General features: G+C 36.5%; 1 protein-coding gene across 1 annotated transcript in view; it reads left to right on the forward strand.

The window, feature by feature from the left end:
• Wapl (WAPL cohesin release factor) overlaps positions 1–22,846 on the forward strand; it is a 64,504-nt gene that overhangs the window by 18,282 nt on the left and 23,376 nt on the right. The window contains exons 3-6 of the mRNA XM_029469185.1: positions 624–1,676; positions 4,623–4,803; positions 15,396–15,469; positions 16,614–16,666. Of these exons, the coding sequence (XP_029325045.1) occupies positions 624–1,676; positions 4,623–4,803; positions 15,396–15,469; positions 16,614–16,666 (1,361 nt within the window). The remainder of the gene's footprint in view (positions 1–623; positions 1,677–4,622; positions 4,804–15,395; positions 15,470–16,613; positions 16,667–22,846) is intronic.

Genomic DNA, 22,846 nt, shown 5'->3' on the forward strand with positions numbered 1-22,846 from the left:
TACTTACATATAATAAATAAATGAATCTTTAAAAAAATTATAAAAAAATGAAATTCTCACATATAAAATAGTCATTTTAAGTTTGCAGTACTCATTGATATTCATAAATAGGCACTATACACTACATAGGTACCAGATCCACTGTTAAGAAATTATGTGGCTTTTAGGATTAGACGAAATATAGAAATAGCCAGAAAAGCTTGTGGTAGGCAGGTTTCTAGACAAAATTAACATACTGTATAAACAGTCCTATTTCAGGTAAGTACAAATGCCCCTTTAAGGCATGTGACTCATTGTTAAATATGTTTAAGTTCTACTAAATTTAAGCATTGTTACTTGAAAGCATAAATGTCATTTAATGTTATCCTCAGTTGATTCAGTTTTTTAATTGTAAAATCTCTTCTGAGTTCAACATAACAGTTTTAAGAGGCTTGGGTGTCCAGGGACAGGCTACTAGAAGACATGGCAGCTGTACCTACTGACAGTAGGAGAGTCTAATGTGTAAACTTTTTTGTTTTCTATTTCAAGATTATTTTATACTACTGTTCAGATAGCCCTGCTATTTGTTAATTTGCATACTGATGACATTTATGGTTTTAACCTGACATTTTTCATTTTTGTAGATAAAGTGGAGAATTTTAGTGAAGAACATGAAAAAAATAGTCACCACTTTCATAGAAATGCTGAAGATAGTACTAAGAAACCCAATGCAGAAACCACAGTGGCTTCTGAATATAAAGCTGATGAAACTAAAGAAATAAATGATACTTGGAACTCCCAGTCTGGAAAAAGAACAGAGTCTCCATCTGAAAGTTGTCCAGTCAAAGGATCTGTAAGAACTGGTTTATATGAATGGGATAATGATTTTGAAGATATCAGATCAGAAGACTGTATTTTAAGTTTGGATAATGAGTCTCTTTTGGAGATGAAAGACGAGGATTTAAAAAATCGGATTGGAGGATTGGAAAATCTAAATGAAACCTTTGAAGAAGATATCATACAAAGTGTTCTTAGGCCAAGCAACTGTAGGACGTACTGTAGGGCCAATAAAGCGAAATCCTCACAGGGGGCATCAAATTTTGATAAGCTAATGGATGGCACCAGTCAGTCCTTAGCCAAAGCAAACAGTGAATCAAGTAAAGATGGCCTGAATCAGGCAAAGAAAGGTAGTACAAGTTGTGGGACCAGTTTTCGAGGAACAGTTGGACGGACTAGAGATTACACTGTTTTACATCCATCTTGCTTGTCAGTGTGTAATGTTACCATCCAGGATACTATGGAACGGAGTATGGATGAGTTCACCGCATCCACTCCTGCAGATTTAGGAGAGGCTGGCCGGCTCAGAAAAAAGGCAGATATTGCAACTTCCAAGACCACTACTAGATTTCGACCTAGTAATACTAAATCCAAAAAGGATGTTAAACTTGAATTTTTTGGTTTTGAAGATCATGATGAGACAGGAGGTGATGAAGGGGGTTCTGGAAGTTCTAATTACAAAATTAAATATTTTGGCTTTGACGATCTCAGCGAAAGTGAAGAAGAAGATGATGACGACTGTCAAGTGGAAAGAAAGAAAGACAAAAAAAGAACTAAAACAGCTCCATCACCTTCCCAGCAGCCTCCTCCTGAAAGCAGCGACAATTCCCAGGATAGTCAGTCTAGTACTAATAATGCAGGTAAGATTGTAAGATATATATATATAATAAAAAAAATAATGTATTTAATATATAAAATTTTTTCAGGCTTTAATTAAAGGGTAGGCTCTTTCCATAATACTCAATTTTAGTTTGGGATATATATATATATAATTTATTTCTAATTATATGTTGATGTGTGTGCCTGCATGTGGATATATGCATGTGAGTTCAGGGTTCCAAACCTAATCCAAATTACATGTACGTAAGCTTTCCCACTGAAATATAACCCTAGGCTAGCAAATGGTAATTTATGTGAGAATTTTATACTTTTGAGTCTTTGGGACAGAGATACCAATCATCTTGTTTTAGTTTTGAAAATCCAAATGTAATACAGACATAAGGATTGAATTTTTTTTAGGACATTTAGAACTGTACTGATAACAGATGGTTTTATGAGGGAAATACTCAAAAGAAATTAATTAAACCCTTTGGAAGTAGCACAAAACTTGAAAAAAAAATTGAAACATTCTCAAAGCCTCAAATTGTGGTCTTATAGGTTTGGAAAGTACTAGTAGGTAAGGATTCTCTCAGTTCTCTCTCTCTCTCTCTCTCTCTCTCTCTCTCTCAGTTCTCTCTCTCAGTTCTCTCAGTTCTCTCTCTCTCTCTCTCTCTCTCTTTGGTTTTTCGAGGCAGGGTTTCTCTGTGTAGCCCTGGCTGTCCTGGAACTCACTTTCTAGACCAGGCTGGCCTGGAACTCAGAAATCTGCCTGCCTCTGCCTCCTGAGTGCTGGGATTAAAGGTGTGCACCACCACTGCTCAGCAGTATTCTCTTTTAATAAAATTTGTCTCAAGATTGTAGGCTCAATGATAAGTGGTTGAGTCTCTAGTGAGAACTTAGGTCTGTTTTTGTATCTTGGAGCAATAGAACTTAAATTCTGGAGTATGAAAAGTTAGACTCATTTTGAGAAATGAAGTTGATATTGAATAACATTTGAAAACTATAAGACCACTTGAATGAGAAACACCAAGTTACAGTTCAGTCTTGATATAATGTGTGAACCAGCAATCATTTTTAGAAGTTGAGGTTCTCTTCCTTCTAAATTAGAAGAAAATGTTTATAACCATTTGAGAAGTAATCTAATCCTTCAGTAGTTTTTATGTGAAGACTCCCAGGTCATTGAACTACATTGTACTAGCCAAGGATAGCTATCTTAGTTGTTTCTTTGTCTCCTGACTCAGCCTCCCAAGTGCTAGGATTAGGACTGTGCACCACTCCCAAAGATTGTGCTTTTTAAAATTTTGCCCACTTTGGAACTGGAGAGATGGCTCATGGTTACGTGTGTTTGTTGTTCTTAGTTCCCAGCACCCACATAGTGGTTCATAACTTCAGTTCCAGAGAATCTGATGCCTTACCATCTCTGCAGTCTCCCCAGGCAGGCTCATATACAGGATGTTTTTGTGCACTGTGTATTCAGATGCTGATTTCTATGCCTAGACATCTGCAGTCTGGACAATGGCATGGCCTAGCATCTCTGGTCTTAATGTTATTATGTAAAAGTTGTTTTCCATCACTTCTGATTGGCTAATAAGAGCTGATGCTAGTTAGCTGCTCAGAAGAAAATGGGGCAGGACTTCCTATTCCAGTCCTGGAAAGAGACTGGAGAAAAGAGAGGAGAGAGGGAGAAGATGTGGAGAGATCATGTGGATGAACCAGGAAGATTCTCCATTAAGGGAGGACTCTTGAGAGAGCAGCCATGAGGACAAACATGGACTAAAGTGAGCCAAGGCAAGACTCAGATGTAGGTAAAGGACCACATAGCTGGGAAGTATACAGCATAACCAGGTTAGATAGAATAGCTCTGAACCTGCCCAGCTTAGTGCTTGAAGCTTGTTAGTAAAAATACCAGGGCTCTGTGTCTTTTATTCAGGAGCTAAAATGGGCTAGAGTGGGCCCTGCAGTAATATGAGAACAAAAGGGGTGTAAGAACACCCCCCAAAGAATTAGTTATACAAACACTCATATATAAATCTTAAAAAAACGTTTTAGAGTAGTTATCTTTGTAGAAGCCATCAGCCTCTTACACAGTTTTAACTACGTCTAGAGTACTTAAATGTCTTTGCCTTTTGAGAATCACACCAAAATACTTATCTTGCTTGCATCAAAGAACTCCTACTCTGAGCTAGCACAAACACATGCATTGGTACTGGAAGCATACAGCATTGGCACCAGACTAGTAGTTTGGATTCTGCTTCTGCTTCATAAGCTCTGCCTAATTGGGTTGCAGCAAGTATTCTTTTAAGGCAACATGATTTCATCAACTTACAATGTAGAAAAAAATGTAAAATTTAGATAATTTTTTGTTTGTTTGTTTGTTTTTCGAGACAGGGTTTCTCTGTGTAGCCCTGGCTGTCCTGGAACTCACTTTGTAGACCAGGCTGGCCTCGAACTCAGAAATCTGCCTGCCTCTGCCTCCTGAGTGCTGGGATTAAAGGCGTGTGCCACCACGCCCGGCTGAAATTTGGTATTTTTATGAGTTTGTAATTTATATATCAGTATCTATAGATATCTGCCAGTTACATTATCTATGAGGTTCAGATTTTATTTTGGAAAAAATTTTAAGCTAGGCATGGTGATGCATGACTGTAATTTCAGTATTTGGGAGGCTAAAGCAGAGGATTACCATGAGTTTGATCCCACTTTGGGATATAGTGAATTCCAGGCCAGCTAATTATAAGCACCCATTCTTAGTAAAAGAGAAAATGTTTGATTTTTGCTGATAGTACAAAATACAACTAGAACAGATATGTACTAGGTTTTGAAGTAGAGAATAGGGTTAGAGTACTTCATCAACCACTACTATTTTTAATCCTTTATTATTTTCCCCAACATTAATGTTTTTAAAAAACCTTGTGTTTTCTGGTAACTTGAAACACTGGAAAGCTAGCTAGTTTTGATTACCATTTCAGAAAACTTGGATTTTACAGAGGACTTGCCTGGTGTGCCTGAGAGTGTGAAGAAGCCCATAAGTAAACAAGGAGATAAATCCAAGGAAAATACCAGAAAGATTTTTAGTGGCCCCAAACGGGTAAGTAAAGCATTACTACTGGTGTTTTTTTTAATAAAAATGTGTGTGTGTGTGTATATACATATATTTATCATTAGAGGGCTCAACCCTTAACTTTTTATTGGGAAGTTACCAATGAGCCATTGTGACATTGTTTATCTCAGGATATCTGTAAATCTTTAAAAAAAAAACCCCTAATATATATTTATATTTATTATATATACTATATATATTATATATATTTATATATATACCATTGTAAAAAATGTAATCATATGTCTAAACATGGCATTAAAAATAATTTTTCTGGGCTGGAGAGATGGCTCAGTGGTTAAGAGCACCGTCTGTTTTCCCAGAAGTCCTGAATTCAATTCCCAGCAACCACATGGTGGCTCACAACTGTCTATAATGTGATCTGATGCCCTCTTCTGGGGTGTCTGAAGACATAAAATAAATAAATCTTAAAAAAATTTTTTTTTTCCATGCTCTAAAATAGTAGTTGTTTAAACTGACAAGAGGCTGGTTGGGAGCTGAGACTTGTTGCTTTTCTGTCTTGTAATAGTATTCTGCTACACGTCACTAGTCTAGAAAAAGACCAGAATTACAAAGTACAGTTTCTACTAAATTCCAGTTGCTTTCATGTCATCCTCAGATTGAACATTTGTAAGTCAGGGATCTTCTGTGTATCTGTCTTTTTTACTTTTTTCAGTTCTTTTAGCTATATACCTACAGTCACACCATTTGTCAAGCTTGTTCAGTAACTGGGAACTGTTTTGCATTCCATTTTATATTCTCATCAGCAATATAGGCTCTTATCAATTTCCCTCTTGGCCAACATTTACTACTAGACAAAAATTACTATAGGCTTGTTGTGATGGTTCATGCCTTTAATCCCAGGCAGAGGCTGTCAAGTCTTTGAATTTAGGACCAACCTTGTCTATATAGTGAATGAGTTGAAGGCCAGGTACATAGTGAGATCCTGTTGTAAAAAAAGAAAGTTCCCACAATAGTTATAGAGGAATCATGCTTTGATCTTCATTTCTATAATGGCCACTGAGTTAGAAACTTGTTGTACATGCTTTCTAGTCATTAGTGAGTCTACATGTGTATGTATTCTCTCTGTATGTATGTATGTATGTATGTATGTATGTATGTATGTTTGTTCTGCATGTGCCTGTGGATGTCTCAAGACCCTATGAGGCATCTTCCTCTATTGTTCCCTACCTTATTTTTTGAGACAGGATTTCACTCAGCCTGGAGTTCATAGATTCAGCTAGACTACTAGTGGCCAGCAAAGCCCAGGGTAATCTTCCTGTTTCTACTTTACTAGAATACAGGCATGTGTTACTGTGCCCAGTTTTTACAGAAGTGCTGGAATTGAACTGAGGTGGTCGTGCCTGTATAGAAGTGCTTTACTGACTAAGCTGTCTCCCTAACCCTTTTTGTCTGTATTTTGAGAAATTGCTAATTGAATCTTTTTGCCCTTTTTAAAATTAAGGGTTTTTTTTTTATGTTTAGTTGTAGGAGTTCCGTAGATTTTTCAAAAAATTAAAAGAACTACCATATGAGCCTGCTGTCTCACTCCTGGGCATGTACCCAGAGAACTCCATACTTGCTATGGGGATATTTGTACTCTCAAGTTCATTGCCACTTTTATCGTAGTAGAGAATTTGTAATGAGCATAGTTGTCCATCAAAATATGAGTGAATATTTGGTGTGTGTGTATGTAATAGAATACTATTCAGTTGTAAAGAAAACTATGATAAAAAATTTCAGGAAAATAGATGAACTTAGGTTAAAATATAATATTAGCTTAGGCCATCCACTCTCAGAAAGAAAAAAACCACATTCTCTGAAGTCCAGCCAATTGTGTGTGTGTGTGTGTGTGTGTGTGTGTGTGTGTGTGTGTAAACAATGTGGGCACATAGTATAACATGTAAGAAGGAAAAAGAAGGCTAAATGTTAGGGGATGAGAAAGGGCCGAGTTTCTATTCTATTATGTATAAAAGAGCACTTCCCTGAGTTGAATAATATTTGGGGCTACTTTTTCTGTGTTTTATATTTTTTGTTAATTGGCAATGTTTTGTATAATGTAAAATTTAGTTAAAAAAGGAATTCCTTATTAGATACATAATTTGTAAATATTTTGTCTGCTTCTTAATGTTACACCTTCCTCTTTGCCAAGTTTAAAATTTTTGATTATTTTTTTCCCTTTTGTTGTCTCTGGTTTTGATGTCACAGCCAAGAATTCATTGCCAAATTTAATATAGGTTTTCAAAACTGTTTTTCACTCAGGGTTTTATAGTTTTATTTAGGATTTTGGTCTATTTGAATAATGTTTGTTTGTAGATAGGGTTTTGGTTCTCTCTGTGTAACAGTCCTGGAACTTGCTTTGTAGACCCGGCTAGCACTGAACTGGCAAAGGTCCTGACTCCCCAATGCTGGGACTAAAAATAAGTGCCACCACTACCTAGCTTGAGTGAATTGTGGTGTGTGCTATAATGCGGTGATTGTGGTCCACCTTCATTTTTAGGCATTGCAGCATATAATTTAATATGGCCTAACACAGGTACAGAATATTTCTTACATTTAAAAAGTCTGCTGTGTTTTGTTCTTTAACTTGCAGCTAATAGTTTTGTACTTGCTAATTTTACATAGCTAGAAGGTAAACGTTTTTAATGTCTTATATTTTTCTTCCTTTTATTTCTGTAAAAGCTCATTGGGTATCTTCAAAGTAATTACAGCTGTTTAGATGCACTTTTAGTTCTTACAAAATGGTTTTTGATATATGTTAGTTTTTGAGCATTATTTACCAACAGGTGTGGGGGGATCTCAATCACTACTTTTTTTTGTTTGTTTTGTTTTTTTTGAGACAGGATTTCTCAGTGTAGACCAGGCTGACCTCAACTCAGATATCCGCCTGCCTCTGCCTCCCAAGTGTTGTGATTAAAGGTGTGCACCACCACTGCCCTGCTCATGACTTCTTTACTTACTGATATATACACACAAAATATGTATGTAAATTTAAATGTCTTGCTGAGTCCTTTAGATTTGCTCAAATGTATGTGTGTTTAGGGTTGGTTAATTTACATTCTTTTTATTTTTATTTTTTTACGATTTATTTATTTTATGTATGTGAGTACACTGTAGCTGTACAGATGGTTGTGAGCCTTCATGTGGTTGTTGGGAATTGACTTTTTTATGATCTCTGCTCGCTTCAGTCAACCCTACTCCCTCTGGTTGGTTCTGCTCGCTCTGGGTCAATTCTGTTCAATCCAGCCCAAAGATTTATTTATTATTATACGTAAGTACACTGTAGCTGACTTCAAATGCACCAGACAAGGGTGTCAGATCTCATTACCAGTGGTTGTGAGCCACCATATGGTTGTTGGGATTTGAACTGAGGACCTTCAGAAGAGCAGTCAATGCTCTTACCCACTGAGCCATCTCACCAGTCCATACTTTACATTCTTAACACGTATTAAGAACCCCAAAGGACTTGTAATTACATGGTCACTATCAGTATGTATTGGGTTAGATAGAATCAAGTGGCATACATCTATGATCTCAGCAACTGGGAAACTGATAAAGGAGCATTACAAGTTACAGCTTTACGATTTTGGGCCACATAACAAAACCCCGTCTTACATAAGCCCAGTAAAAAAGAAAAACAAACAAAAACAACCAAAATACACTGAACAGATTAGAAATGAAAAACAAATTTGTATTGATTTACGATTTCCTAAAATGATAAACTAATGATTTAACAATTTGTATGAAAAATTATTTTCAAACCAAAAAGGTAGAAGAAAGAATAACAATATTAAACCTTTATTTTTGTAAATCTCTGTAAAGGCAGGGTTTAAAAAAAAAAAAAAAGACACTTGAAGGCTTGGTGTGGTGGCCCATGCATTTAATTCCAGCACTGGGGATGCAGAGGTAGGTAAATCTCTGAGTTTGAGGCCAGCCAGGACTACCTATGTCTTGGGGGAGAACAATTGTATTTTTCTATCTTTATATTCAGTATATTTTATTGTGCTATATTGGTGGAAATATTTGAAGAAAATCTAACATAAAAATGCTATATGGTTACATTTTTAGGTAAGCTTTTGAGATGTATTTTATATTTGGTTCAGTACACCAAAACTTAAATTTTAGTTTTTTAAAGATTAACCTATGTCTGTAAGCCTTTCAGACTGTTTACATTAGAATATTGGTTCTCCTTACATTTTGAATATACATTTTATCCATGCATGCTTTAAAACCATATATTTTGTCCATTTGGAAAATACTAGCCACCCTGAGTTGTGCAAACTTTCTAAGGTGACACATTTTGTTAATGCTCAATCAAAAATTCATATTAATACCATCAAGCCAAAAAATTTTGTCAGTACTAGGAAGCAGTCAAGATTCACAGTAGTAGATCAAGGTTTCCAGAATTTTAGTTTTTGTTAGAGTTGATATTTTTTTCTCATTGGCATCAAATGCCTTAAAGGGATTAGCTGACAGTGATAGTCTCACTTTATTCCTTTACATAAATATTCTTGCCAGATACCAAAGTCTTAATCAGGATGTTTGTCAGTCTTTGAAGAGTGATGTTTCTGATAAACGTAGATATATACAGCTCAAAAAGTTGTTGTATGCAAAAGTATTTTATGCACATTTGTCACACAGAACATTGAGATTTAATAAATTGATGATTCTTCTTAGGCTTTATATGGAGCTCATGGATATGGTTTGTGGCAGTGATGAGAAGTGGTATAATTTGTAGGTCATACAGATTCTTGCCAAGATACCATCAAACTGGCTTCAGCACCATCCACAGGAATTCCAACACTGAGAAAGGCAAATAACATCATACTGTAATTATGAAAATAGTTTTGAATTTGTAGTCTCCCGAAAGAGTTTGATAAATCTCTAGTGTCCATGGCCTATACTTTGAGACCTGATGATTGATAGTATTACTTTATTCTGTTTTCAAAATTTTTATTGTGAGAACTTCAGATCCAAAAAAGAAATGTGAAACCCCTTAACTCTTGGCATGTATTTATTTTTAGCTAGTATTTTGCTATCATGTGTTCTTCCTTTCTACATAACAAGTTTATTATACAGTAGTATATATATGTGTGTGTGTGTGTGTGTATATATGTATGTATGTATATATATATAGTGTGGTATTAAAATAATTTCATTGTTAGCATAAAAATTTTTTTTTTTTTTTTTTTTTTTTTTTTTTTTTTGTAAGACAGGCTTTCTTTGTGTAGTCTTTGTGTAGCTCTTTCCTGGAACTTTCTCTGGAAATCAGGCTAGCTTAAAATTCAGAGATCTTCTGCTTCTCAGTGCTGGGTTTAAAAGTGTGTGTCACCACTCCCAGTCTTAAGCATAAGCATCTCTCTCTCTCTCTCTCTCTCTCTCTCTCCTGTCTCTCTGTCTCTGTCTGTCTGTCTCTCTCTCTTTCTCTTTCTCTGTGTGTGTGTCTCTGTCTCTCTCAGATTTACTGATTTACTTAGATTTACTGATTTACTTAATGTATGTGAGTATACTGTCTTCAGACACATCCTAAGGATTCTTAAGAAAAAAAAATTCAGGCTGGAGAGATGGCTCAGCAGTTAAGAGTACTGACTGCTCTTCCAGAGGTACTGAGTTCAATTCCCAGCAACCAAATGGTGGCTCACAACCATCTGTAATGGGATCTGATGCCCTCTTCTGGTGTGTCTGAAGACAGCGACAGTGTACTCACGTACATGAGATAAAGAAATAAATCAATCTTAAAAAAAAAAAAAAGAAAGAAATTTCCTGTTTACTGATAAGATTAAAACCTATAAGAAAATAAATGTATTAAAAATAATTCTTAATGCTGATCATATTGTTTTCATCTAAAGTCCTCAGAAGTCTTTAGTTCCCCACCCCTTTTAACTAAGACTCTTGTAGCAGTTTTGTATGTTTTGTTTTTATATAGACCTTTTCTTATTTACAAAGAATTCCCTTTCACTTTCTTTTTCTTTTTCTTTCTTTCTTTTTTTTTTTTTTGGCTTTTGGCTTTTGGTTTTTCGAGACAGGGTTTCTCTGTATATCCCTGGCTGTCCTGGAACTCACTTTGTAGACCAAGCTGGTCTCAAACTCAGAGATCCACCTGCCTCTGCCTCCCGAATGCTGGGATTAAAGGTGTGTCCCACCACTCCCGGCCTTTTGTGTGTGTGTGTGTTTGTTTGTTTTTGTTTTTGTTTTCCTTTCACTTATTTTTATTAGGAAGCTGTGATACTTGTTTTTAGGGCTGTTCCACATGTAGAAGTTATCTAATTATTTTCTTGATATTATTTGACTTGCTCTTCACTATTGGCTTAGAAAGCTGTAAATTAATAAATCTAAATCCTGGATTAGATTTAAGTTAATTTTTTTCCCAGAGCCAGAGAGAGCTTCATTGTTGATAATTGTTAATGTTTCCTTATCAGGTATGTGTTGCAAGTGCTTTTACCCGCTGAACCATTTTGTGAGCCCTGCCTGGTGTGACATTTTTTGTATTTGGTTTATTGCTGTAGCCCATGCACACATAATAAACCACATTGTAATGGACTAGTGATTGTTACTGGGAACCATAAATAGCGAGTGAGGTTTAAGCTATGCTTGCAGTTCTTTTGGTCCTTAAATTGTATCTTACTAAGGATGACTGGTCAGAAAGTGGGCAAGGTGGCACATGTATAATAATAACTAGCACACAGGGGCTGAGACAGGAGACTTGGTGTGAGTTTGAAGTTAGATTGGGGTACATAGCAGAGACCCTGTCTGAAGTTTTTTAAAAGCCAGGCATGGTGGCACAGGCCTTTAATTCTAGCAGAGGAGTGTGGATCTCTATGAGCTCAAGGCCAGTTAGTCTGCAAAGTGAGTTAGGCCCATCTAAGTGAAACCCTATCTCAAAACAAAACAGTTCCTTGTTAATTTTATGTTTTTTTGCCTATATTACTTTAGTATGTCAATTAGTTGAGTTCATATTGTATGCTTATTTGTATTTAATTTTTTGGTAGTGTTTTTGTGTTTGCAGTATTAGTGATCTAACCCAAGTCCTCATATATCCTAGGCAGGCACACTACCACTGAGCTATACCTACAGCCCTGTGTTCAGTTTTTAAATTTAGTTTTAAACCTAATCTTGAGAGATTTTTGCTTAGCTATTCACAGAGCTTGTACTTGACCTGATTTTGAAATAATTTACCTGGCCTAAAGTAAATCAGGTCATGGAAAACAAGTTGGCAGCAGACCTATTTGCTGCTGTATTGATGGACACGATATTATAGTGTCAGGAAAATTAAGGAAATGACTGCTGATTTGTTTAAACTTAAAAAGCTACATATGAGATTGCACACACTTTATATGATGTGAGCAAAACGTTCTTGTAATAGTAGCTGTCGTCTTCTATTCCCTGAGGAGGCTTAGATGCTCCCTACTTTCACATGAGTAGTTAGGAGTCCCGAAAACTAAATTCTCCAAGGAATTTTTATGTAGATTATCTTCCACACACCCTAGGAGAGAAGTGGGTGTGAGTGGATGTAGGAAATGTTCTCAGCAGTTGTAGAGTGGCGTCAACTTATATTTGTCTAGTGCTTCCTCTAAATCAGTTTAGTTATGGTTTTGGTATGAACACTAGGGAAGATACTGTGCTCTCATTCCTTCAAGACCCTGTTTAAGTACAGAGAACTGTGAAACGTTAAAAAAGAAAAAAAATGCATAGACTTTTTTGTTGTTTTATTGTTAAAGACTAAGGACTTAAATAATGACCTGTTCTTGGGGCCTCGTTCATGCTAGGCAATCCCTCTCTACTTCTATCCTATAGATCTCTATTCCATCATGGTGTGTTTTTACATATGATTTCCTACCTAATTTATGGAACCTAGAATTCATATTGGTACTTTCTGGTCCAACACCAGGTTTATTTTGCCCTTCATGCTTTTGTATTTTATTTCTCTTTAACTACAGTGAGAAATCTGGTGGTCATTATCCTCAATATGTTCAAGCATTTAGTTAGTCCTAGTAATATTTGTCAATAAGTTTTTTGGTCACAGGTCATCTTCTTGCTTTAGTGATACAGACAGCCTAGCCAAGGGTTTCCTTTTCTTTTCTCTACTTTCTCATATTAACTTTCTTTAAAGTTTTAAAATATTTATTTTATGCATGAGTGTTTTACTTGCCAGTATGTATATACATCCACTTGAATGCCTAATTGCCTAAAGAGGTTAGAAGAGTTTGTCAGATTCCCTTGAATTGGAATTAAAGATGGCTCTAACCCACCCACCATGTGGTTAGTGGGAATCAAATTAGGTCCTCTTGAAGTGCTTTCAGATGCTGACCAGCCCCACATAACCTTTAATAAACATGTCGTCAATACAGTTTTTAACCTTACCAGGAATATAGGCAGGAGTTGTTTATAGTAGGATTGAGGGCTGGCTGGGAGGTTATATGCTTCAGAAAAATGAGCAGCGTGAAAAAAAACAGTTTAAATAATGACTTTAAAAAGTCATTTGCTGGACTCAGTGCTTTAAAAGCACTATTGTTCTTCTAGAGGACCCAGGTTTGATTCCCAGCATCCACATGGGTTCTTAGTTCATTAATTCTAGCGATCTGACACCCTCTTTGACCTCTGCAGGCTCCAGGCATGCATGTGGTGCATATAAATACATGAATGCAAGATATTCAATATACATGTTTTTTAAAACACACACACACACAAAAAAAGACTTTTTAGAAAGTCATTTGCTACTTAGGAAAATAAAGGGATTTTCAGGAATTGGACTTGAACATAACTGAATTTAAGTAACCTTGGTTAAGTTTTAAGAATTGGATCATTTGAGCTGGGCAGTGATGGAGCATGCCTCCAGCACTTGGGAGGAAGAGGCAGGCGGATTTCTGAATTTGAGGCCAGCCTAGTCTACAGAGTGAGTTCCAGGACAGCCAGGGCTACACAGAGAAACCCTGTCTCGAAAACAACAACAAAAAAACCAACCAAACAAAAAAAAGGAATTGATATTTGGAAATTGTGGTGTGAATTCTGGTGAAATGGTAACCTGTTTCTGATTTCTGGATACCAATTTCTCTGCTTCCCACTTTTTGCAGCTGTCATGCCTGTGCTGATTCAGAGAGAACGGCTTGCTCTGCTCACTTTACACTCAACTCCTCCTTACCCCTGTCTGTTGCTAAGGCAGTGTTTTTATAAAAATTAGCCAAACTTCCCTTCAGTGCTTGGAAGGTTGCATTTTTCTTGGGATGTTGGCTATCTTGTGTTGCAATTAAGACTGCTTCTGGGCTTTTGAAGAAACTAATGTAACATTAGTTGTGGTTTCAATGTTGAAATATTTTTACCACTACTTTTCAGTGTTCCTTTGTAGTTTAAAACTGGGCCCATCTGGCCCTATCTTTTGTCTGACTTTCTAAGGAACATTTTGGACTTAATTTTCTTCTTTCCTTCTGTCATTCAATATGACACTTGATAGTAAGCTTCTAGGCAGTTGGATTAAAATAATGTTCTCTTTATAAGTCAAGAGTACATATGGTTTTCTAGTATAAGATTGTAATTGTATGAGCTTGTAATTCTAAAGTTGTATAGATTTATAAATTCTATTTTGTTTTCTGAATTAGTTTATAGGTTGTTAATTTAAAAACAGAATCTCGTAACTGAAGAGACTTTAAAGGACAAGTACTCCCACATCTCACCCCAGAACAAATGTTCTTCCACACAGTGCTTGTTTTAGCAGTTAGAATTCACTCTCCCAAAACAGCTTGTTTTTGTCCAGTGTATTTATTTAGTGAGTGTTGCTTTTCTATTTGAGGGTTTACCTCCCATTTTTGGATCCAGACATCTAGGTGGTGGTGATTTCTAAAAACTAGACACCTGTGATGTTAATGCACGTGAAGCCTGAATAAAAGGAAGACCGGAACCGGCACGGTGATGAGGTTGAGGAGAGTAAAACTTCAAAGTCATGGCTGTCTGTCTGTATTTGGTAGATTGATGATCCAGAGTAGTTTTATTAAGAGTTGGGGGATGGGTTCTACTCTGGCTAAGCAAGAAAGGCAGTTCAGTTGGCTTTCTTCCTTTGTCTTTAGGTAATGTATGATGCTCTTTGTGCAAGCTGATCAGGCATACCAGAAGAAATTGTAAAAAAAGTCTTTTAAAGCTCACTACAATGTTTCTCCAAACTGGAATTTTAAATAGTTTTAGCATTATCTTTCTCTTATAGGAATAATATTTGAACACTAAACTAGGCATTCTAAATTCCTGTGCAAGTAATGAGGTAAAATACTTAGGAAAGTTAAAATATTTTTTCTATATAATCCTTTTCTTCATTGAGTTATTTAAAATACTACTGAAGTATTACTACTTTAGTTTTCATTAGTTCAGTGTTCTTTTGTCTTTGAGGTGTGTGTGAATGTTTTTGCTTGCATGCATGTAAAGCCATTTTGTGCATGCTTGGTGCTCACAGAGGTTAGATTCTCTAGAACTGGAAGTACAGATAGCTGTGAGCCCTCGTGTGTGTGCTGGGAATGGAATACAAGTTCTCTGAAAGAGCATCCAGTGCTCTTAACTGCTGAAGTATCTCTCCAACCCCAGTTCAGGTGCTTTTAAAATTAAAAATAGGACCTGGAGTGATGGTTCAGCAATTGAGAGTACTGGCTGCTCTTTTTGAGTATCTGGATTTGATTTTCAGTATCTACATGGAAGCTCCAGCCACTGGTAACTCCAATTCCATGGCTGCCTTCTGGTCTCTCTGGCAACAGGCATGTAAGTACTGGCTGTTTGGTCTTCATGACAGGACTCTCATTCTGGAGAAATTCCTCTCTTTCTGGGTAGCATAGGTTCATCTTATACTATCTGCTAAGGCCCATTTCTGGGAATTGATTGGAGAGTCCTTAGGGATCAGGTTTTATGCAGTAGGTATGCTTTCATTAATTTTGGCCCTTTTAACAGAGATAGGGAACATGCATGTATATAGTCACATACGAAATGCATACTCACGTAGATTCAAATACATGCACATGTCTTGATCATAGAGATATCTTCAGTTTCAACCCATTTCCACAATTTTTTCATCCCTTTTATTGACGGTGAGCATTAGTATACATTTACTCAAACTTGTAATATTTCTAAAAAAAGTATTTGCTTATTTCACTGTAGTAAAGCCATTAAAGTATTCAGGATTTGGGGCTGAGGAGATGGCTCAATGGGTAAGCACTCTCCCCTCCCCTCCCCTTTCCTTCCTTTCCTTCCTTCCTTCTTTTCTTTTTTTGGTTTTTCGAGGCAGGGTTTCTCTGTGTAGCCCTGGCTGTCCTGGAACTCACTCTGTAGATCAGGCTGGCCTCGAACTCAGAAGTCGGCCTGCCTCTGCCTCCCAAGTCCTGGGATTAAAGGCGTGCTCCACCACTGCCCGGTAGGTAAGCACTTTCTGGACAACTATAAGGATTAGACTTTGAATCCCCATCATCTGGGATGGGAGAGGCATGCATGGTAGTGCCTATAGCCCCCTAGCACTGTGGAGTTAGAATTTGGGTACATCCCAGGAATTTAGCTGACAGCCAATCTAGTCAATTGTTGGCTCCAGGTTCAGTAAAAGACCTTGTCTCCTGTAAGCTGGAGCTAGAGAGAACACATGACATTGATTTGTGGTCTCTATAAACATGCACACACAGGCACACACACACTGCACACATACTCACGTTATTCACAATTTGTTTACAGACATACACTTGCCTTGTCCCCACTAAGATCAGTGGTGTAAAGTCAAACTGTTCACAAATTACTTGGGATTAGTTCTGTCTGTCTGCCTTTTGATCAGTTAGTCTGTCCTTGATTTATTTGAAATATAAGTAGGTTTCTTGGTTCTTCTTTGCTTTAAATTTTAATTTTTTCCCTTTGTTTCCATTCTTAGTGAATGATATAAATAACATTAACATTTTTCCTAAAGTAAAAACTATTAAAAAGGTAAATTTAGTTAAAGGTCAATTCATTTGAGACCTGTTCCACCCAATTTCCCACCACTTGTAGGGAACCAGCTTTATTTTTTGTTTACACACACACACACTTGGCTTTCTTTTCTTTTCCTTTATTTCTTGTTTTCCTTCCTTCCTTCTTTCCTTCCTTTCTTTCCTTCCTTTCTTTCCTTCCTTTCTCTCCTTTCTTTCTTTCTTTCTTTCTTTCTTTCTTTCTTTCTTTCTTTCTTTCTTTCTTTCTCCCCCTCTCTCCCTTCCTCCTTTCTTTCTTCCTTTTTTCCTTTCTATTCTTTCTTTTTGTAAAATTTTAGCCAGGCATTGGTGACACACGCCTTTAATCCCAGCAGTTGGGAGGCAGGGAGTTTGAGGCCAGCCTAGTCTACAGAGTAAATTCCAGGACAGCCAGGGCTACACAGAGAAAAAAAAAAGGTAGTAAATTTTACTTTTTTATTTTGTTGTGTAATTTTTGCTTTTCCTGTACACTGGGTAGCCTAAGACTTATAGAGCTCTTTCTGCCTTTGCCTTCCAAGTGCTGGGATTAAAGGTGTTAACCACTACTGCCTGGCTGTTTGAATTTGGCGCATATAATTCTTCAGAATAGTAATTAATGTAAGCATGTGACTGTTGAGTGTGCTTTTACTTTAGTCTCATTCTCTTACATGCTGATGGTTTATATTCTGTAAATTACTTCCTTTAAAATAATTTTTTAAATGTATATAATTTATGTGTATGAGTGTTTTGCCTGTATATATATATATTTGTGCACTGTATACATGTCTTGCTCCTGATGAGGCCAGAAGATAGCATAGGATCTCCTGGAACTAGAATTGCAGACCTTATGTGAGCTGCTATATGGGTGCTAGTAGTCAAATGTGGGTCTTTCGGAAGAGCAGCCAGTATAGTATAATCTTTACCTATGAGCCATCTTTCCACACCCAGTTGTTGCTAAATAATTTATCTGTTCAGAGTGATCCTAACCTTTAAAGTTCTTATCTTGAGCTTTGATATGCCTGCTTTAAAATAGATCCTAATGTACATTTAAGTGCATAGCATACTTTTCTTTGAGTTCCTAATTTTTGTTTATGTAGACATCCTCCGCATTGTTGGCTTCTTTTTCTCCCTTTCTTCCCCTTCTCTTTTTTCTGTTGCTAGTAAGGCACTATACCTAGACACACACAGTTACTATGTATTGCAGCTCTTTGAACATTATTCAGAGGGACTTCTGCTGGTAGAGTTACATTACTTTGTTCATGAAATCCTTGTAGATAAGACTGGGTGAAATATAGCCAGTTCACTGTTTCTGTTATTACTATACTCTTGAGTTGATTTTGTAAAAACACAAAATCATACTATAAAAATGGTGGGAATCCTCCCCTCCTTCCCCAACATACATACTTTTAGAGGCCTACTCAGTGGAAAAGAGCAAAATGGTCTTATTCTTTGCTTTTCAGGAAGGAACTTTACTTAAGGAAAAAAAAAGATTTATTTTTATGTGAATTTGTGTTTGTTAGATCCCCTGGAATTGGAATTACAGACAGTTGTGAGCTGCCAAGTGGTGTTGGGAGTTGAACCCAGCTCCTCTAGAAGAGCAGTCAGTTTTCTTAATTGCTGAGCTGTCAGAACTCTACTTTCTTTCATTTATAATTGTAATTCAGTGAATTGGTCTGCTAAATCACACTCTTGAGATTGTCCTCATACAAAACCTTGTATTTATGTTTTCATTGACACTGTCACTCATGTATAATTGACCCATATAGATTGATCATGGGATTATTTTTATTTATTATTATTTTTTTTTTTTTTTGAAACAGGGTTTCTCTATATAGCCCTGGCTGTCCTGGAACTCACTCTGTAGACCAGGCTGGACTCGAACTCAGAAATCTCCCTGCCTTTGCCTCCCAAGTGCTGGGATTAATAATGTGTATAGTATCACTACTGTCTGGCAGGCTTGTTATTTTATTTTAACTGTAGTAAATTTCTGCATGTAAAATTTTTGTTTGTTGCATATATTCCTGGAGAAGTAAATAAGAATGAACATAGGATGTTGTAAGGTGGCTGTTTTTGAAACATGCTTACCTGGTTCCAGCTCTTGAGAATGTTCGCATATTCATGTGAGCTGTCCACTCCTTGTTCTACGTATTCTTTAGATTAGAGAGCAAACAGAAGGCAGAAATTGTCTAACAAGGAGTACATTAAGAAAAGTTACCAGGCAGTGGTGGCACATGTCTTTAATTACCAGCACTTGGGAGGCAGAGGCAGGTGGATTTCTGAGTTCGAGGCCAGCCTGGTCTACAGAGTGAGTTCCAGGCAGCCAGGGCTACACAGAGAAACCCTGTTTTGAAAAACAAAAAACAAAACCACACACACACACACACACACAATATATATATATATATATATATATATATATATATATATATATATATATATAAAATAGAAAGAAAAGAAAAATGATTAATGTGCTATATATCTACTTTTTAAACTAAAAAAAGATGGATGTCCTGGTAGTCCAGTATGAGTGATCTAATTAAGATACATCCAGATTTCTACATGGCATTCATGATCCTTATTTTTCATGAAAAGTTGACTGCTCTTTTTAAAACCAGTTTTAGTTACTTTACAAAATCACTTGTACTGTGTAAAATTAGAAAGTGGCCTATCAGATGCTCTGGTGTTTACATACACCATTCATATTGGAGCAAGTAGAATTCTTGTACCATTATTAGGCTGCTATTATGAGCTCAGGGGTCAGTTCACTGTTCTCTCCGTCTCTCCTTCCCTATCTAACACTCATATGTTATTTATTTAGATGCATTTATCTTTAGTAGTTTTCCTACCTGATAATAAGCCCTGCAACTGGCCAGGAGATGATGGCTCAGTAGTTTCATCGTGGCTCACAACCATTCATAACTCCGTTCAGAGTATCTAGCACCCTTTTCTGCCTTCCATGGGCACTGGGCATCCACATCATATGTACACATGCATAAAGGCAAATACTAATACACATAAGTAAATCTAAAAATTTTAAAGCCTTATGATTTTGTAAAATTTGGAAATAAAAGTCAAGAGAAAGTTCTAATCAGATCTCTATTTTCTTTAACACTAGCATTAAAATGCAAGCATCAAAAACTTTACAAGTCTAGGCTCGTCAAGTTCATGCTAAAGACAGTGTATTAGTTGGTTTTCTCATTGTGACAGAATACCCAGCAAGAAGCAGTTCATGGGAGGAAGGGTTTGTTTGGTTCCCACTTTGAAGGTACAGTTGTCCATCCTAGTGGACAGGTCCTAGCAGCAGGAGTTGAGGCAGCTTGCTAGACTGCATCCCCGTTCAGGAATCAGAAGGACGCTTAGCTTACTTTCTCCTTTTCATGCAGTCCTACACTCCAGTCCTTGGAATTGTGCTACTCATATTCAAGGTGGGTCTTTTCACTTGGAATTAGTGCCTCACTGCTATGTCTGGTGGCTTGTTTCTTAGATGATTCTAGATCCTGTCAAGTTGGTGGCATTAACCATCACACAGAATACAAAATTTTTTTTGCTTTGGTTTTGAGAAAGTTCATTTAGCCCTGGCTCACCTTGGACTCTGTAGGTGAGACTAATCTTGAACTCTTGGCTCCTCTATCTCCTGAGTGTTAAGATTACCGACATGCTAACTTAAAAAAAAAGAGTCCTTCTCCTGATTCTTACTATAAAACACTTCAGTGCCAGCATTCCCTTTGCTGGTCTGAGTCCCTGTATGATGGTTTCTCTTTTTTACCTGAAGGTGATGGACTCGGGTAGACCAGCACTAAAATAGCTATTAGTAATACTTAGTACTTAAAATAATTAGTGTTTTGCCTGATCTTACAGTGTTTTAGTTAAGAATCTTGTATTTCCCTGTTGTTTTGGTCTGTGGAGAATTAGCCTTTTTCTTAACCCAAAGATTATTACCTAGGGTTAGTCCCAGCACCTACATGGCAACTCACAACTGTCTGTAATTCACACATATGGCTCACATGTCTATAAGAAGGCTAAACACCAACTCATAAAAAAATTAAAAATAAGAAAAAAGTAAAAATCAGTAGAATTTTTGCACTTTGAAATACCTTTCTCTGTCTTTGACTTTATTTCAATGCTAGCAATGGAATCAGGGCCCTTGTGCATGCTAGGTAGGTGCACTACCAGCCATACTTACACACAGGACACAGATTTATACCAAAAGCATGGACTTGTGTTTGAGTGTACTTGAGGTATTAGAAGTTGCTCAAATAAAGGATTTAATAATGAACAAGGATAAAACTTGTATAGTGCTTTTCTGAGATAACATGAATAAAGAGGCTAGTTTTAGAATTGTTAAATCTATTGTGTGCACATGTGACCCAAAAAAACCTGATCAAGTCATTGCATGATTTCATAAATTATTTAGGTATGAGAATGAATCATTAATTAATGTAAATCTAGTTTATAAGATTAATGGGAGTACTGTTAAGAGCACTGACTGCTCTTCTGAAGGTCCTGAGTTCAAATCCCATCAACCAAATGGTAGTTCACAACCACCTATAATGAGATCAAACACCCTCTTCTGGAGTGTCTGAAGACAGCTACAGTGTATTTACATATAATAAATAAATCTTTAAAGAGTAAATGTGAACAGGAGTAATTTGGCCATTCTTGAAGTAGGTTTTTGTGCAAGCACTTATTTTGTCTGTGTAGCATAAAAAAGAGGAAGATTACCACCCTAAACAGAAGCATTAGTCAGATCCGAGACTTGAGGGTTAGAGTGAGCACAGTTAGTATCACATCTGCTTTGAAGAATAGAAATGGTGTTTCTCTTCTGTCTTGTCATTCCTTTTTGAAATCAGTTTCCTTTTGAAAATAAAGTTTCATGTTTTCCTTCATACAAATGTAGTCCTATGCATTTGAATTGGCAGGTTTTACTATTCTGGTTCTGAAATTCAGAATGTTAAAACTGAGAGACTTTTTTCATAATTTTAAGTAAATTGGTTTGCTAGTACAATAGCCTGTATTAAAAATTCAAGACAGTTTATGATCTATGCACATTTGATATGAATGCTTTTATATAATCTTGGTATGGAATTCACAAATGTTAGTACACTGAGTTTCTTTAGACTATTGTGTCTTGTGAGGGTAGTTTATGTCTACTTTTATAAAATTTGAACAATTTTTAGTGTTGTATAATTGGTTCCAATGGGTTCACTCACATGAGTTTGGAACTTCTTTCTGCCTGTCATGAACTGCCTGATTCCTATTGTTGGAAAGTTAGAAAGCATGAATGACTAGTGCCAGGAATAAAGTTTTGGTAATGAATATGCTGAATTAAATATATTAAATCCTAGACTTTCTTCCTTTTCTTTTTCTTTCTTATTTTGTCTTTATATTTTGGGGTTTTGGTTTTGGTTTTGCAAGACGGTTTCTGTGTGTAGCCCTGACTATATGGAACTTGCTTAGTAGACTGGCCTCAAACTCAGAGATCTGCCTGTCTGTCTCCTGAGTGGGATTAAAGGTGTGTACCACCACATCCATTCTATACTAGGCTTTCAAAACATTTACTTGTGTGTGTGTGTGTGTGTGTGTGTGTGTGTGTGTGTGTGTGTGTGTGTGTAAATGTAGGCACATACATGAAGGGGCAAATGTCGAGGTCAGAGGGTCTCTTGTTCTTGCTACTGCTGTACCACTTACTCTAGGTTAGCTTATTATAAGCTTCTGGGCAGTTTTTGTTGTTTTAAAGAATCATTTATTTACTTTTTGTGAATACACTGTCACTGTCTTCAGACACACCAGAAGAGGCCATCAAATCCATTACAGATGGTTGTGAGCCACCATGTAATTGCTGGGAATTGAACTCGACCTGGAAGAGCAGTCAGTGCTCTTAACCACTGAGCCATCTCTCCAGCCCTGGGCAGTTCTTCTATAGAAATAAATAGTAGGACTCCAGATGCAGTTTTTTATGTGGGTTAAGTCTGAGACTTAACTCCAGTTTTCAGGCTGGTACTACTAGAACTTGTATTCAATGAGATATTTCTTTATCCCCAAGAAAGTACTTTATACCAAAAAAAAAAAAAAAAAAAAAAAAAAAGAAAGGTTCACAATGCTGAAATTTGTTACCATTACTTTTAGGAAGTAGACTCCCATTAAGTGATAATTCATTATTAGTCTAAATAATTTATGAATT

This window comes from Mus caroli, chromosome 14 (assembly GCF_900094665.2).
Source record: "Mus caroli chromosome 14, CAROLI_EIJ_v1.1, whole genome shotgun sequence".
NCBI lineage: Eukaryota > Metazoa > Chordata > Mammalia > Rodentia > Muridae > Mus > Mus caroli.